This window comes from Artibeus jamaicensis, unplaced genomic scaffold (assembly GCF_021234435.1).
Source record: "Artibeus jamaicensis isolate MK-2021 breed Jamaican fruit bat unplaced genomic scaffold, CSHL_Jam_final contig_354, whole genome shotgun sequence".
Taxonomy (NCBI): Eukaryota; Metazoa; Chordata; class Mammalia; order Chiroptera; family Phyllostomidae; genus Artibeus; species Artibeus jamaicensis.
Window position 1 is genome coordinate 585925 of NW_026521803.1, and position 15803 is coordinate 601727.

A 15803-nucleotide genomic window follows, 5' to 3' on the forward strand; every position below is an offset into this window, starting at 1 on the left:
GATATCTTAGGTGAGGATAAAAAAGTAAAAAAAAAAATAAGTTCTTCTATTTTCTGCTCTTAAACTGCAGTGCTCATTTCTTTGTAAATAATGTATGGAGACTTGTGCCACCTGCTCGTTTAGTGCTTAACGCATAAAGGAAGCCGCAGAGGGGTGGGTACTTCAAGAGGCCTTTCAGGTGTACTTCCTGCAACACTCTTTTTGAGTTCTAAGGCTTCAGCTGGGAGCAGCCACTGTGTAATGACAGTATTAATGTGCTTTCTCACATTTCTTTTGTAATCCTGAATGGCAGCAAAGCTCGGGTTTAATATATGTGCAAATATTAGTATGTAACGTGCTGTTTCTAGAAAGTCTCTTTCTAAAAATTAGTTTTTTTTTTTCATACTCCTCAACACACTGCTTTCACAGGATCTCAAACATTTCCATGGAGGTCGGCAGAAAGGCTGACAAGCACCTCCCGGGCAGGGAGGGGGCCGCCCTGTTGGAGAAGTGCCTCTGCCCGCCCGGCACTGCTGGACTCTCATGTCAGGTGGGCAACTGTGATTGAAATCCCCTTTCTGGTTTTGAGTTGAAATGTGCTTGTTATTGCAGCTCTAAGTGATGAACAGAACTTACGCTTATATATTATATTATTTTTCCTTTAAAATTTTTAATGTAAAATATGCATAAACTTAAACTTTCACTCCCTTAACCATTTTAAGTGTTCTGTAGTGTTAATTGTATTCGCATAGTTATACAAGTAATCTTTAGATTATTCATCTGGTGAAACTAAAATTCTGTATTCATTAAACACTAACTCCTCATTCCCCCTCCCCCTGTTACAGAACAGACCCAAGGTGGATGGTGTATGATATACTATTACCAAAAGGACCCCCCTTTTTTCTCCAGTGTCCCCCATTTCTAGGTTTGCTATGCTCACAGCCAGAGGAAAGACATCTTTCAATGCCAGAGATTTGTGAAAAGGAAAGGAATTATTTATTTAAAAGCTATACAAACTTAGAGTAGTGACTTAATGTCTTCGTTAAAATACTGAAGTTCTTTAGGATACCCACAGATGCACACAGTCCTTCCTTCCCCCTCTGCCCAGTCCAGGGTACTGTGTCTCAGGAAAAGAAGTAGAAGTCCGTGAATCAGGCTCCTGGCACCATCAGCTGTGTTGCTGCCACGACCTCAAGTTAATCCAAAGCCCTGTGGCACCTTCTCATGGCCCACCAGCAAGAGTCCTTTCACCTCTTTTCTTCCAGGCAAAGTCTCTCCTGCTTCTTAAGCCACGTGGCAAAAGGGAGCACCCAAAGCCACATGGTCTTGACTCTGCCAAAGCTGCGTGGTTCTCCCTCCCATGGCTGCCATGCCTGGGTTTAAATCCCTGTGCCAGTCTTCCTCTGCAGCCCCATTTATGACTCTTCCTATGATCAGTTATACCTGCCAGTGTTCCCATATTCTTCCAGCTTTACTGGGCTGCCATAGTGAGTCTGGGCAGGTGTGGCCCCATGGCATGGAGCCAGCCTTCTCCAAGCTCTCACGCAGATGCTGTAACCAGGGGGAGTTGCCTTCCAATTACATCTTGGGTGGAAGTCACTTCCATAGCTATTTAACATATGCACGAAACAAGTTAAAGGTTATAGATGTGTTAAACGACCATGCCAGAGGTTAGCTGCAAAGCTGTTGCTATGCGACACAGCTCTGAATGGCCCTGCTCCATGTGTCCCATTCCCCAGCTCAGACTGGTGGGGGTGAGGACATCCCATATATATTTTTCTGATATTTCCTGGATACCTTGAGTTCTGGACCCCATTACAAATCCCTATTTGAGGTCCCCCTCTTGGCTGCACCCCATTACACCCCCAGTCTCTGGTAACCACCACTCTGTTTTCTACATCTATGAATGTAACTACTCTAGGCCCCTCATTCAAGTGGAATCAAAAGACAGTATTTGTCTTTTTATGACTGGCTTATTTCACTTAGCATAGTGTCTTCAAGGTTAATCCATGTACTACATGTCTGGATGTGATGTGCTTCTTTTTTACAGATGAATAATATTCTACTACTTGTATGCACTTAATTTTGTTTACCCATTCATCCATCAATGGACACTTAGGTTGTTTCACCTTTTGGCTTTTGTAAATAGTAATGCTATGAGGATGGGTATACAAATATTTCTCCAAGACCCTGCTTTCCCATGGTTTATGCCCAGAGGTCAAGGTGCTGGATCATGTGGTAATTCTGTTTTTCATTTCTGAGGTGCTGCCATACTGCTCTTCCCGGCACTGCACCATCTTACATTCCCTCCGTCAAAGCACAAGGGTTCTGGTTTCCCCATCGTTGCCAACAGCCAACGCTTGGATTTCTTTTCTGTTTTTTTTTTTTTTAAATACTAGCCATCCTCATGTGTGTGAGGTGGTTCTTATTTGCATTTCCCTAGTGATTAGTTATGTGGAGCATCTTCTCATGTGCTTACTGACCACTTGTGTATCTTCTCTAGAGAAATGTCTGTTCCAGTCATTTGCCCATTTTTAAATCAGGTTGTTCATACATTTCTTTTCCTTTTGCATCCCTTCAGAACTGTGCACTCGGTTACTACAGAAAGAAGCTTCCGCAGGGTGCTGACAGGGGACCTCGCCTTCTGCTTGCTCCTTGTGTGCCCTGCCGTTGTAACAACCACAGTGACATCTGTGATCCGGAAACAGGGACATGTCTGGTATGCTTGTTCGGGTGGGAGGTTGCTGGAAGGTTAGAATGAGGGTAGGCAGTGAGCCTTTAAATTTCTGATTCAAAGGCACACCAGTTCCTTGGTTTAGGGGGAGCTTGCAACTAAACATAAGATATACATCTGTATTCTTTCAGAAAGATCTAGCTAAGTAGCCTGAGATTGCTTGTGGAAATTCCTTTATAAATTTTGTTTCCTTGAGTTCGTGGGCAGCAACTGGGGAACTGGTTAAGCGTGCCTGGTTTTCACTTACGGTGCTGGTGGTTGTGGTGAAAGTAGATGAGAACTTTACATTGTAGAATTTGAAAAGTCACCTGGAAGTTTTCAGATAAGTTAATGCCAGTGTTGAAACTTTATTTCTCTGTGTAAAGTAGTGCTCTCTCTTTGCGTTTATAAAAAAATAAAAAAAAGTATTCTTGTGGCTGTCTCAGGGTGCATTTGCCTCTCAGCCACTTTGCCCTCCACCAGGGTTGGTCTCAGGGACATGAGGAGAAGTTGATCACTGCAAAGGACCATGTGACCTGCACAGAAGTCTCGTGGCCCTGACTGAGGACAAAATCTTGTGTTCACGATTTTGCTTAAGCTGTCACAACCTCATTGATAACGTAGAACAATCTGACACTCTTTCCCTACTGCTAAAATGTCATCCTTTGCAGTCACTTATGTGGAAACATTAGTAACTTGTAGAAATTGTGCCAAGACTAACTTGCCTCAGATAAAATAACTCAGTGAAAAAAAATGAACTGCCAGCTGAGAAGGACATACCTGCATCATTAGAGGTTCTGGGCGTGGCCCAGTCATAAGGAGTGGGACAGGGGAACTAGTGTGACTTGGCCTCTGTCACACCAGATGCATCTTTCTCTTCTTTTACTCAGAAGCATCTTTCATTTGTTAAATTTAAAAATAATTTCTACTGAGAAAATTGCTAAATCACAGCAGTGCTCAGGTGAATTTAGAAACTGAAATACTTCATGGTTTTCCTCAATTAAAAGGTATGAGTTAACCTTTGTTGACCCCATTACATATGTGGAATTAAAGAATTATTTTGTCATCCAAGGTAAAATGGACTTAATGAAGATACAAACAGTTGCAACACTATTAAGAAAAATTTATTCATTCTAATGAGCTCATGCTCCAGGCAAAAGTAAAGTGCTAATGGAAAAAAAGAGAAAATCTCATTTAAGGATTTAAAAAGAATGGATTTCAGGCAACTTAAAGTGAGATGTAATCAACTGGGAAGGTCCTTTGGTTAATCATAGGTCAAAAATCACAGGAACGGTTTAAAAAGTAGATCAATTCTTTCAGATTACATCCACTGCTAACTATTTTAACAAGATTAGGTACTCTTACACCATTAAATCCTGACTCTGTCTTTCCTTGGCTGAATCCACCAGAACAGAGTTCCAAGATCTTCAGCTGACTTGTTAATTTGTCCCTAGGAAAGAGCATAGTCTGCTTGCCGCAGTCCATGAAATACTGCAGCAGGGACGTCCCTGCACAAACAATGATGAATAGCTTCCAGCCAGTTCCTGCCTGCAGGGACCCCTAAGACACCTCTCCTAGGTCTGTTCATTACGTTACATAGTAAAACAGCAATGGATATACATACTGTCAGAATGCTGGACAAAGACTCTAAATCTAGATGTTTTGTAATCTCATGGTGCTGAGCAGAACCCATTTTGCTTCTTGCTCTTCCCCTTTTTAATGGAAGATCTGTGTTTCCGATAATGCTAATTACTGTGAACAAAACTCCCTTTAAACAGAAAACAAGGTCCGGGCTTACAGCTTGGGGTTGCAACCGACCCTCTACTTTTGTCAGACTCCCTCAGATCTTAAGACCAAACCATAACATCCATGCCATGCAGATATTTAATGTATGTTTACACACCTCCAGCAATGGGGAGCTCACTCCCACAGCAGCTCAGCTCATCTTTGGGCAGCCCTAATTATTCCTGGGACTGTTGTCCCTGGATCATCCTCATGTTGGTACAGCTTCAATATTTAGAGTCATTGAGACAAGCCATTAGCTCAAATTTGTTGAAACAAAGTGGCAGTAACTTGCAAAAATACTTGATAAAATTCCTCTTTCACATATGCAAAGGCTCTGAATATCCAGCCCTCTTGGTCGGGTACCCTCAGTTTATATGTCCACAGTGGTCCCCTGTGATGCCCCCCATTCTGAGGTGTGAGTGTCAGCATCTGACTGAAAGCATGCCCACAGCCCAGTGCCCATTTGCTTCCACTTCTCCTAAGCCAACTAGACACTGGGACACACATTCTTCCTACCAGTTTAGCACCTGGGTCCTTGCTCTTTGAACTCGGGACCTGACCTTTGTCTTCAGTCTTCATCTCTTTTGTGGTGTAGTTCTTCCATTTGATAAAATCTCTTAAGCACTCCCTATGTAGTTGCTATAAGGTAGGTTGGGTCAAGACCTTTTTGGATCTGATTTTGTCATCCAGCATGTAGGATGTTCCTCCCTCTTCACGTCACTGGGCCTATGGTGTAACCATAGAAGTGATTAATCAGAAATGTGACCTGGAGGGGGGTGGGGAGACCGAGGAACAGAAAGATAACCTGGGAGTCCCTCTCCCCAGCTACTGTCTTCCCAGAGACAGGACTCCCTGCTTTTCCAGTGCAAGATTGGCAGGCACTCTCCGTGCCCCTCCCACAGCAGCTAACTCAGCCCACATATTAGTCCAGTGAACAGGTTCTTGTTGGTTTGCCACTCTTTGGGGCAGCTCATCTTCGATTCTCTGGGACCTTGAAAACCAGGGCACTTGTAACCCTTTATATGTTAGGAGCAGTTTTTAAGTTTTTAATGTTGGAGTTGGTGTTAGCAATCAAAACCCAAAATATCTGCTTCAATTCGATCTCATCATCTAATATTTACTCTTTATTGAATATATATGTATGTATATACACATACACACACACACATATATATACACAAACACACAGATATATCATTAAAACAGCTATTTAACACACTTTATTTTTAAGAGAGAGGTTGCAAATTTTACCTCTAAAGATATGTCTGTTTTAGGGGCCAAGTGGATCCCACTAAAATCTATTTTCATCAGGTGAGATAGGAATACAATTTTAAAATGTAAAATACTGGAATCATTTCTAAATTAAAAAATTTTAAACATGTGAAAAGGTTTCTTTCTACATCCTCTCTTGCTGCCCAGGATGGGGTCCGAGGCAGTTGGTGGGTTAGCTCAGTGCTGCTCCGTCACCGCGTCAGACACAGAGTCCAGCGCCCGGGGCCAAGCAAAAGCAGAGTTCGTGTTGGACTGGGATGTCAAGAACTGCTTTGCATGTTTAGCTTAAAAATTTTAAAACAGCACAATTTTAGGTTCAAATGATGACATAAAATTCAACTAAAAATGATTTGGACATTGCCGTAATCTGTTGGTGGTGCTCCAAAACCCCATGTTTTCTTCCCTCACTGTTTCCTAAATCCTTCACCCATTTACTTCTGCTCTTTCAGCTCCCGCCTGTGATCGTTGACCCCGACCACATGCAGAACCAGCATGCTTTGAATCATTTTCAAGTCCCTGTACCGTTTAGATTCATATTTTAAAGATCAAAACCTAGCTGCCGCATGGATATATTCCATAAGAAGAATGTATTAGTATTTTCTAGGCTGTATTATTGGATAAATGCAGTTTTATCGTGAATTAAGTCCACAGATGGCAGTGTTTACATGATTTTACAAACATGAAGGAAAAATGTCTCCCTACCTTAGGAAAGGAAGGAAGGAAGGAAGGAAGGAAGGAAGGAAGGAAGGAAGGAAGGAAGGAAGGAAGGAAAAAAGGAAGGAAGGAAGGAAACAGGGAGGGAGGAAGAAAACTGACATGAAACGTGGAAGTGCTTAACTATTAGCGAATAAGGATGATTTCTAACAATTTCCCATTGTTTCCCTCTTCTTCGGAAATGTGGGGACCAGAACTGCAGCCACAACACCTCCGGTGACCACTGTGACGTGTGTGCTCCTGGGTACTACGGCAAGGTGACGGGCTCGGCCTCCGACTGCTCTCTGTGCGCCTGTCCTCACAGCCGCCCTGCGAGGTGAGCCTGTGCAGGTGCATGGCACACCTGCGCCACCAAAGCTGGCGAGGTTCCGTTTTCAGCCCCATTTTCCAGGGTCTCGATGGGATCTATTATGATTGATATTCCCCATGCGTTAGGAAAGGCTAGTTTTAAGAGAAAGTGTTGAATTCTCACAAGCACTTGGAGAGAATCTTCTCAAAAGCAAAGTATCTGTGCTGGTATTTGGGTGTTTGAATGGGTCAATTAAAGAAGGGACTTTCAGGTGTTTTTTTTCCTTAAAGGTCAATTTTAGCCCCCAACCTGTGTATCCAGTGTGCCTAGAGGTGACTTGTTATTAATTTTATGAATAATGACATAAAGAATTGTGTTCCTTTTTAGTGTAAGGGAACAGGGTTAGAATTTACATTTGATGATAACTGATAAAGTATGGAAATGCTACATGGGGATGTGGTTGGGGCCAGGTTCCACCTTGTACTCACGATGCTTATATAGAATTATTGGAACACTGAAAAGAACCAGAGATTTTAAGCGGGAGTTGGAATGTCTGTGGGCCCTCTTTGGTTTTAATAAAAATTGTAATTCATAAACAATTATTTCATGATTGCTCAGAATATTGACAAAGTGCTGAACGCATATAGATTAAATACCAGCATTCAGTATACTAAAATGAAAATTTCTTTTTCATTTTTCTTTTTCATTTTTTGAGTCTTCTGTCTTTTATTGTCTCCAAGTAAGCAATGCTTGACAGTGAATACGAAACAAGAAGCACTATGTAAACTTCCCTTGTAAACTATCAAGCATCCTAAAATTTATTGTTACTATTAATGCTTTGTATTAAATCTGTATATAAAACTTGACTTATTGATTCCACTCCTGTAATCTAAACTATATAAATACTTTCAGATGTGTGTAAAGATGGATACATTTTATCATTGCTCGTAATCATGAGAAATTGAAGAGAAACTGAAATGCGTGCCCACAGGGCATTGATTTATAGACATGGTGGTATATACCTAGCGTGAAATACTGTACAAACACTGGGAAAATAATAAGGTGCCCAGAGAAATGTTTGGAAGAATATATTATCCTTCTACTTTGCATATTTCTGTAGTGTTTGAATATTTTAATTTTTCAATCAAAAAAGATTCTAACCATTCCTAGAGCCCATGCTAATAAAGTTTATACTACCAGGAAGAACCTGTGAGGCTATGAACACTCTGTATGTGATCTGCACCTGAGGGGCCCTAAAATACATCTATTTTTTTCTTTTCTACACATTTTATGTTTCCACTGAAATCTTTCATTTTAGTGTTTAAGGAAGGAAAAATGTAAGACGTGAAGTAGGGCTGATAGAGAACCCTGTAACTTATTCTGGGAGTGTTTTTTTCTTTTTTATTGACTTTATTGGGGTGACATTAATTAATAAAATTATATAGGTTTCAGGTATACAATTCTGTAATACATCACCTGTGCATTGTATTGTGTGTACACCACCGCAAGTCAAGTCTCCTTCCATCACCATTTAGTCCCCCTTTATCCTTTTCTACCTCCCCCCACTCCCTTCCCCTCTATTAATCACAATACAGTTGTGTCTATGAGATTTAAATTTTTTTTTGCTTAATCCCTTCACCTTTTCACCCAGCTACTTCTCTTACCTAGCCCCTCTATCAAAAAAAAACAAAAACAAAAAACCCAAAACAAAAACCAGACTACCCCTGTGTTTTTTCCAGTGTTTTGCAGTACCCAGCTGAGCCTCTAGATGGTGCATTTGTAATTTAAAATGGAGGCACATGTTGGAAAACAAAGGCAGGAATAAGGCGAAAGCTGAAGTTTTCGAGTGAGGGAAATAAGTATCTGAGTAGATATTAAACTTTGAGTGGCTGTATAATTTTGCTTCAGATGACCTTTCACATGACTCCCTACCTTCAGGTCCATTCATTTTCAAATCCCACCTTCGCGCTTCACTTTTCTTCGCCCCACCTTCTCCTGCTTGCCTTTCATTACAGCCCATTCCATTCAGGAGCACTTGTCCAGCTCTCTTCATTCTGCTGGTTCTCAGCTTGCTCATAGTCATGTAAGGCTCTCCCTAATCACCTTGTCTTCAAGAAGTCACATAATTCTGTACCTAAACCTCAGAACAACACCTTTCACCTGGGAAGCTCTCTTGTTTGGTGACTAATTGGGTGAAGTGTGTGAGGTCCATCTCCTTTCCCTCCACACTCACATGGCGGTCACTGGGTCGGTATCTAATGACGTCTTCTGGATGAAAGAGGTGCTCACTCGTGATCATGCGTGATTATGTTCGCTTTTCCTTCTTTTTGCTGGATAGATTTTAAGCCCTACAAACCTTGTCTAAATGTGCACTGTGGCAACTTAACTTTTCGGATAGTACCATGTACCTAAGTAAAGAACAAGTACTACAAGAAAGAGTTGAAATTGTATATCTGAAAACTCAAAAAATTGTTTTCTTTCAGTTTTAGTCCCACTTGTGTTTTGGAAGGTGATCGCGATTTCCGCTGTGATGCCTGTCTTCCGGGCTATGAAGGACGATACTGTGAAAGGTATGTGGTGGACTTACCACTTGGAGATTGCTGGGTACATCTGCTCTTCTTATATTATAGGATGTGTTTACTAGAGTAGTTTGAGAGTCATTTCAAATTTCATTGGGCAGAGATGATGCCTGACATTGCGCAGAGCGGCTTATGTATGAACATAGTGGTATTGGCACTGCTGTCTCTATCTGCACATTTTCCTTTCTGCAGGTGCTCATCAGGCTATCATGGGAACCCTCACATGCCAGGTGGCTCCTGCCAGAGGTGTGACTGCAGCCCGCATGGCTCTGTTCACCGTGACTGTGACCGCGAGTCTGGGCAGTGTGTCTGCAGGCCGGGGGCGGCAGGGCTCCGATGTGAGGAATGCGAACCCAGGCACATTCTGGTGGAAAGCAATTGTATTTGTGGGTATTTTCTTCCCCTCCTGCATGTTTAAAGGTGGCTTTTCCTTTTTAATGTTCTCCTATTACTGTGCCCTATGACATCAGCAACATTTTAACCAAATACAGATTGCTGTGGTATCTGCCAAACTGAACTTTTCATAGTGCATTTGGAGCTGAGGCAGAAGGTTCTAGGATAACAGCGCTTCTCTCTCCAGCACTATAAGCAACACAGTAATTCCAGCTTCATCGTTTATCTGCATTAATAGTCTTTTAATGGAGCCAAGTGTCAGTCAGCACAGAAAGGGAACTCCTATGTGTGTTGCCATCTGGGTTCACTGATGGCTTCAGCTGGTGGCTACTGTGGAGATTTTTTCCAGTTCTGATTTACTTTACTAGCAAGTACACAAAGTGGTCACCTGCAGATGTCTTCTCTGTGGTTCAAGGGGGAACACGAGGGAAGCAATGTCAGGATCGTGGCATTCAAGAGTTTTTTTGTTTTGTTTCTGTGTTTGTTTTAAGCAAAAGCATGCCCATTATTGGCTCCGGTCTCCTTCATTTGTATGTGCTGAAGGTGTGTCTGCAAACTATTTGAGAAAAAGACACACCAGGCTCTTCAAGGAAACGCATTTGGAATTCATTGCCATTGGCCCAAGTCAAAGATGAGCAGGTGCACCGTAAGGGTCGAGCGGTGTGACAAAACATGCACCAGGCCTGGGACCCACTCGGGGTCAGTTGTTTCTTTCTGTGTGACCCCAAAGAAGTCACTGCTCTGATCTGAGCCTCAGAGTCATCATCCGGGAATAGGAAATCAGTATTTTCTGCTTACCTCCCGTCGCCAGCTGGTGTGAGAGTGTGGTCCCCAGAGGTCTTGCAGTATACTTTGCCTTCATTATGACTTTATGTTATTATTACACAATGGCCAATGCACATCCATGAGAAATTGTGCAGACCGTTTTGCATACATTTTAACTTTCTTCTTCCTTCAGCTTGTGCTGATGAATGTGCAGGTGTGCTGCTGAGTGACTTAGACAGTGAGGGTGATGCTGTTCTTTCAGTGAACCTCACCGGCATCTTCCCTGCCCCATATGGAATTTTATCAAACCTGGAAAATACAACTAAATGTCTGCGGGTAGGTACTGGTGATGCAGTGATGGATAGAAAACGTGTGTCACTGAGAGACATGGAGCTGTGTGGGGCGACTTTGCCCTCAAGTCCCCCCTCTCCGCCGTGGATGAAAGTAAACCCTACCAAGACATGATCTTCTTGGGGAGGAGAGGTGGCCAATCTCTCAGAGGAGAAGGGCCAAGAGCCCCTTCCTCAAGGGGTTTTTATTGGGTTCGTTTGCACAAGAATACAGGTGAGGATCAAACAATAGATAGCATTCAAAGAACTATGAGGGCTTATTCTTAATCAGGGTCAGATAGCTAAAGAACCATAAAACTTTGAGGAACAAACTTCTTGCTTGGACCCTTATCATTTAAATGAGAGCATTCTAAACAAAGCAGGTTTCATAGGATTTTACATATTCTTTCTTAGGCCTGATGACCCCAGATCCCGTTCTAGCCCAAAAAGGGCTGCACTGCCTTCCCCATCATAGGTTTTCAGGCTTAAGTGGATTAGAGCCAGGAAGTGTTTCTTCCAGATGGAAATGGGGGTTTGGACTATGTCAGAGTAGCCGGGGGGGGGGGGTGAGGGTCCATCACTCCCTCTTTGTTGCAGCCCCCAGAGTCCTTCTATGAAGGCCTCCCAAGTGATCGTGTCTGGCTTAGGTTGCCCCCCTCTGAGGGGTCTTACCCATCACAGACTAACTGACCAAGCATTAGGGGCAGGGGACAAGCTTTGACTCCTTAGTGGCTCGTATTCCGGAGGTTGCTCACTCAGCCTTAGCCAGGCAGGGCACTTACAAGTCCTGAAACCTGGCAGAGTGGTTCCCAACAGAGCTGGTCTGCACAGCAGGAGTCACTTTGCCTGTCTTCCCACCTCCTCTTACTCCCAGCACAACTGCTGTGGGGTGTCCAGCCTTCCCTTGAACATGACCAGGGACCTCACTAGTGAACACCAGCTTGTTTTACTATGGGACAGCTTTAATTCTTTAAGAGTTATTCATTAAATTCCTTTTTATAAAGTTCTACCCTATCCCATGGTCATTCTTCACCTTTTAGAATAAGACAAAGGCCACTCTCTCGTCTTTATGAAAAACTTTGGATATTTGAAAATAGCTGTCCTAATACAAACACAGGAAATAAATCCAGATCGTATGTTCTTCAATGTTGGAACACACTAAAGATAACTATTTTCTGTAAATGTATTATTCTTAACTATAGTTCTAGGGCACAAAAATTTCTTCAGTCTGGAAAATCGTGTGAAAATCTCTGGGGCTGCGCCACAGTTTTGAGTTTAGTCAAACAGGATCTGTGCCCCCCCCCCAAAAAAAAAGGTGAAAAGTTAAGGAATTGACTTGGTAGACAACATTGTACTCTAGTATTGCTATTGTATTTAATGCTAATTAAAAAATATGTATGATGCTTAGTTTTGCTTAAAACCTATACACTAGAATTTGAGGTAATTAATTTACTGTTTCAAGGGTTGGCATTCCTGAGTGCCTTTTTTAGTTAAAAGCTTTTCTTAGACTAACCATTTTCTTAGGCCAGTGTGCTTCTGTGTGTGTGAGTATATGTGTGTGATTGCATGTGTGTGTGTTTTTAATTAAAATAACAGGAAGGAATGAGATGTCTTTTGCACTCACTGGAGACACAATAAAGAAATACCATTTTTTATCACTATGGGCCCTAGGCATATAACTATGTTTTAAATTTATCAAGTGAGATAAATAGTTGATTTAAATTTTAACAATTTTTTTCCATTGTATTTTATTTATTGTGATCACATGACACTGGTTAATACAATTATACAGGTTTTGGGTGCACAATTCTACAACACATCATCCTCACACTGTGCTGTGTGTTCACCACCCCAAGTCAAGTCCTCATCCATCACCATTATCCCCCCTTTACCTTCCCCTGCCTCCCATCGCCCCCCTCCTGCTGGCAGTCACCACTCTGTTGTCCTGTCCATAATTTTTTCTTTCTCTCCCTTTTTTGCTCAGTCCCTCCAGCCCCTCCACAGCTGTAAACCAGCTCTCTGCCTGTGAATCTATCACATCTTAACTATTGTTGAATGATTTCCTCTCAATTAAACCACTTGTCCATTCCTTTAAATAACTTTTTATATGTGTGTAAAGTGTGAGTAGGTTAAGAATGTAAACTCTTAACTGTTTGTTGTCTTTATTAATCTACATAGGAACCTTGGGCAAGTAACTTAACTAGCATGCCCCAACCCTGAATAATAATAATAATAATATATCCCCTTTATATGGTTGCTATAAGGTTTAAATACAATCATACAAATAAAAAATTAGGAATGTTGGTATAAATTAAGCACTTAGCTGTTAGTAATTATGAAGACTATTTTTTCTTAATATTTTTATATTTTAACCTAGTAAGCTTTTTAAAGTAAGTTTTGAGGTGTTAACAGTTATTGTTAAAATTAACGTGACTCTGATATTGAAATTAAGCCAGACTCACCCAAGAACAGTAGCAGTATCAGATTCTGCATAACATGCCAGACTAAATTCATATCTGTATAAAAAATGTAATGCAAAAGATGGCAGACAGAAACATGTTGCTATAATCAAAACTTAAATATCATTCATTTTATTTTTAATGCAGTTTCAAAGAAAGAATTTCTGTGAACAAAATGGTTAATAACAAGTGAATCAGAACATTTCTCTTGAAGCATTGTGATTTGTTTTCCTCATTCTTTGTAGGAATCTCTATTTAAAGAGAATACACAAAAGGAGCTGGGAAAAACTCAGCTTGACGGTGTTACAGAACAAACAGATGGCCTGCAAAGGGAGGTAAATTCTCCACCTGAAGGGCTCCCTTCCCCCCCAGCCTTCGTGAGCAGTTGCACTGGGGCTGTCCTCAAGGTTCTGAGGAGGTCAGGGCTCCCTCTTCCTCTCAGGATCAAAGTGGTTTTAACCCTGCCAGTTTTTATGCATTCGTAAGAAAAGCTCCTGACTTAATTTCTATTGTCACCTCTGCTGAGGGAGCAGTTGGGCATTCACCTTGCCACTTGACCATCATTTTCTCCTGGGAATCAAGGGGTGGGTGGGATTGAAAGATCCCTAAGACTTCTTCCTTCTCCTAAACGTGCTGCACTAACTGAGCACCTTGTGAGCAAGGTGCTCAGAGGCGCTTCACCCAGTGCCAGGGACCGCTGACGGCAGCTCCCCGGGCAGAGCCAGCAGAGCCCGGAGCTCACGTTGTAGTGTTTGTGCAAACTCCAGGCTTCAGGCCGCGTGCGTCTAGTTCTCAGGCTTTCAATGGCAAGTGAGGTTTTTCTGAAGTCAGCAGGGAATTATGTAGTCTGTTCATCCCATGTCAGATGTGTGTTTTTTAGTGACCCTAAATAGAATTTCCTCCTCCACAGATGGTGGGGGGGGGCTGTTGTCAAATGTATAATTTTCACTTGTGAACTTCATGTGTACATACAAATGCATGTATGTGCTTAGATAGGTATATTATAGTGTATCTATAAGTATGTATGTACTTAGCTAGGTACACAATGGTGTATCTTTACATACATGTATCTACTCTTTGTCTTTCAACCTCCACACATGTACACAGTAATGCAGCCTTCAAAAATATTAGCTTGGCTCCTGTTAATTTAGAATTAATGATGACGAGTTTAAAGGTTTAAGCGTGGGGTGTAAGTACCTCAGGAGCAAGCATTTGGTAGGAAATGATAAGCTGATTAAATAAATTCTCTCTCTTCATTTAAGAATATTCTCTTTGGGTTTTTACTACAAAACACTTTTAGACCTAATCTGAGTTATTTAACATCCCCAGAAATTAAAAACAACCTTTTCTTTTACAAATGATAACATTACTAATAAAAACAACAGCTGAGGGCAGCTAAGCCTGAGCCCTTGGGCTGCCAACTTTACAGACATTATCAAAGTTAATCTTCAAAAAGCCCCATGAGGTAAATGCTATTACTATGCCATGTTATCAATGAGGCTAGAAGATGTTACAGACTAGGTCTCCATGTGGGCAGAATTGGGCCTAAGACCCAGGTTACCTGCCTCCACATTCCTAACTCCTTGACTAAGTTCTCATGGTCAATAAAAATTAGTAAGATTTTTCTTTCTGTATTCTGTATGCTTGAGTTCTAAAGTGAATATAAAGTCTTCACAATAGAAGACACTAGAAGAGTCTGTGGCTTAATAGCCAATTAGGCTGCTTTAAAAAATATGCCATCTTTTCTCACATAGAATGAGCAGTAAATTATTTTATTAACTGGTTAGTCTATTTCTAATCCTGAATTATTGGCCTTGGTTTATGTGATAGTGTGCATCTTTACTCTGTATTCTGGAACATATTTTGTTATTTTAAAAAGACAACTTGAACATCAAAGCTTACATATTATTCAAAGTCAAACTAACATGAGACCTTTATTTTCTGTCAGCTCACTAGAGTGTTGACAAGCAGCCAACATGTGGCCAGAGCAACTGAAAGAATCCTCAGCAGGAGTCAAGATCTTGTGACACTTACTGAGAAACTGAAGATGAGCATTCAAGGTAGTTTGAGGGGCCCATGCTTATTTGGAAGGAAAAGTTTCATTCTGTCTATAAAACGTGTGAACAGATGTGTGTGGCTTCCACTCGACCACTAGAGCCAGAGGACTGTGCTGTGCCACAGTTTGGGGATCCTGATGTGTCCAGACTCCAATCTTTCATTGAGAGTTTTATCTTTTAAAAAATGCTTGTTTCCTTTTTTATCACAAGCTCCTATCATTACACTCAGGTACTAAGTACCAAGTAGATGCGGTGCCTCTCCACATGTTACGAACTTGTCAAATTAACACTTATTAAGTGGAGCACAGGGTGCCAGATGATGAGCCAAGGTCCAGCTTACATTTGCTTCTGACTCTGCAGGCTCTTATCTGGGGCGCATGCTTGTCTGAGGGGGTGAGAGTCAGTTTAAGGTCACTGCTGGCCTCACGGCCGAACAAAATGTTTCTAGGGCAGCTATGCCATGGGAGTG

General features: G+C 41.7%; 1 protein-coding gene across 1 annotated transcript in view; it reads left to right on the forward strand.

Annotated features, from left to right (window-relative positions):
- LAMA1 (laminin subunit alpha 1) overlaps positions 1–15803 on the forward strand; it is a 163357-nt gene that overhangs the window by 96006 nt on the left and 51548 nt on the right. The window contains exons 28-35 of the mRNA XM_037125856.2: positions 409–529; positions 2561–2698; positions 6658–6779; positions 9236–9322; positions 9524–9717; positions 10683–10825; positions 13523–13612; positions 15226–15337. Of these exons, the coding sequence (XP_036981751.2) occupies positions 409–529; positions 2561–2698; positions 6658–6779; positions 9236–9322; positions 9524–9717; positions 10683–10825; positions 13523–13612; positions 15226–15337 (1007 nt within the window). The remainder of the gene's footprint in view (positions 1–408; positions 530–2560; positions 2699–6657; positions 6780–9235; positions 9323–9523; positions 9718–10682; positions 10826–13522; positions 13613–15225; positions 15338–15803) is intronic.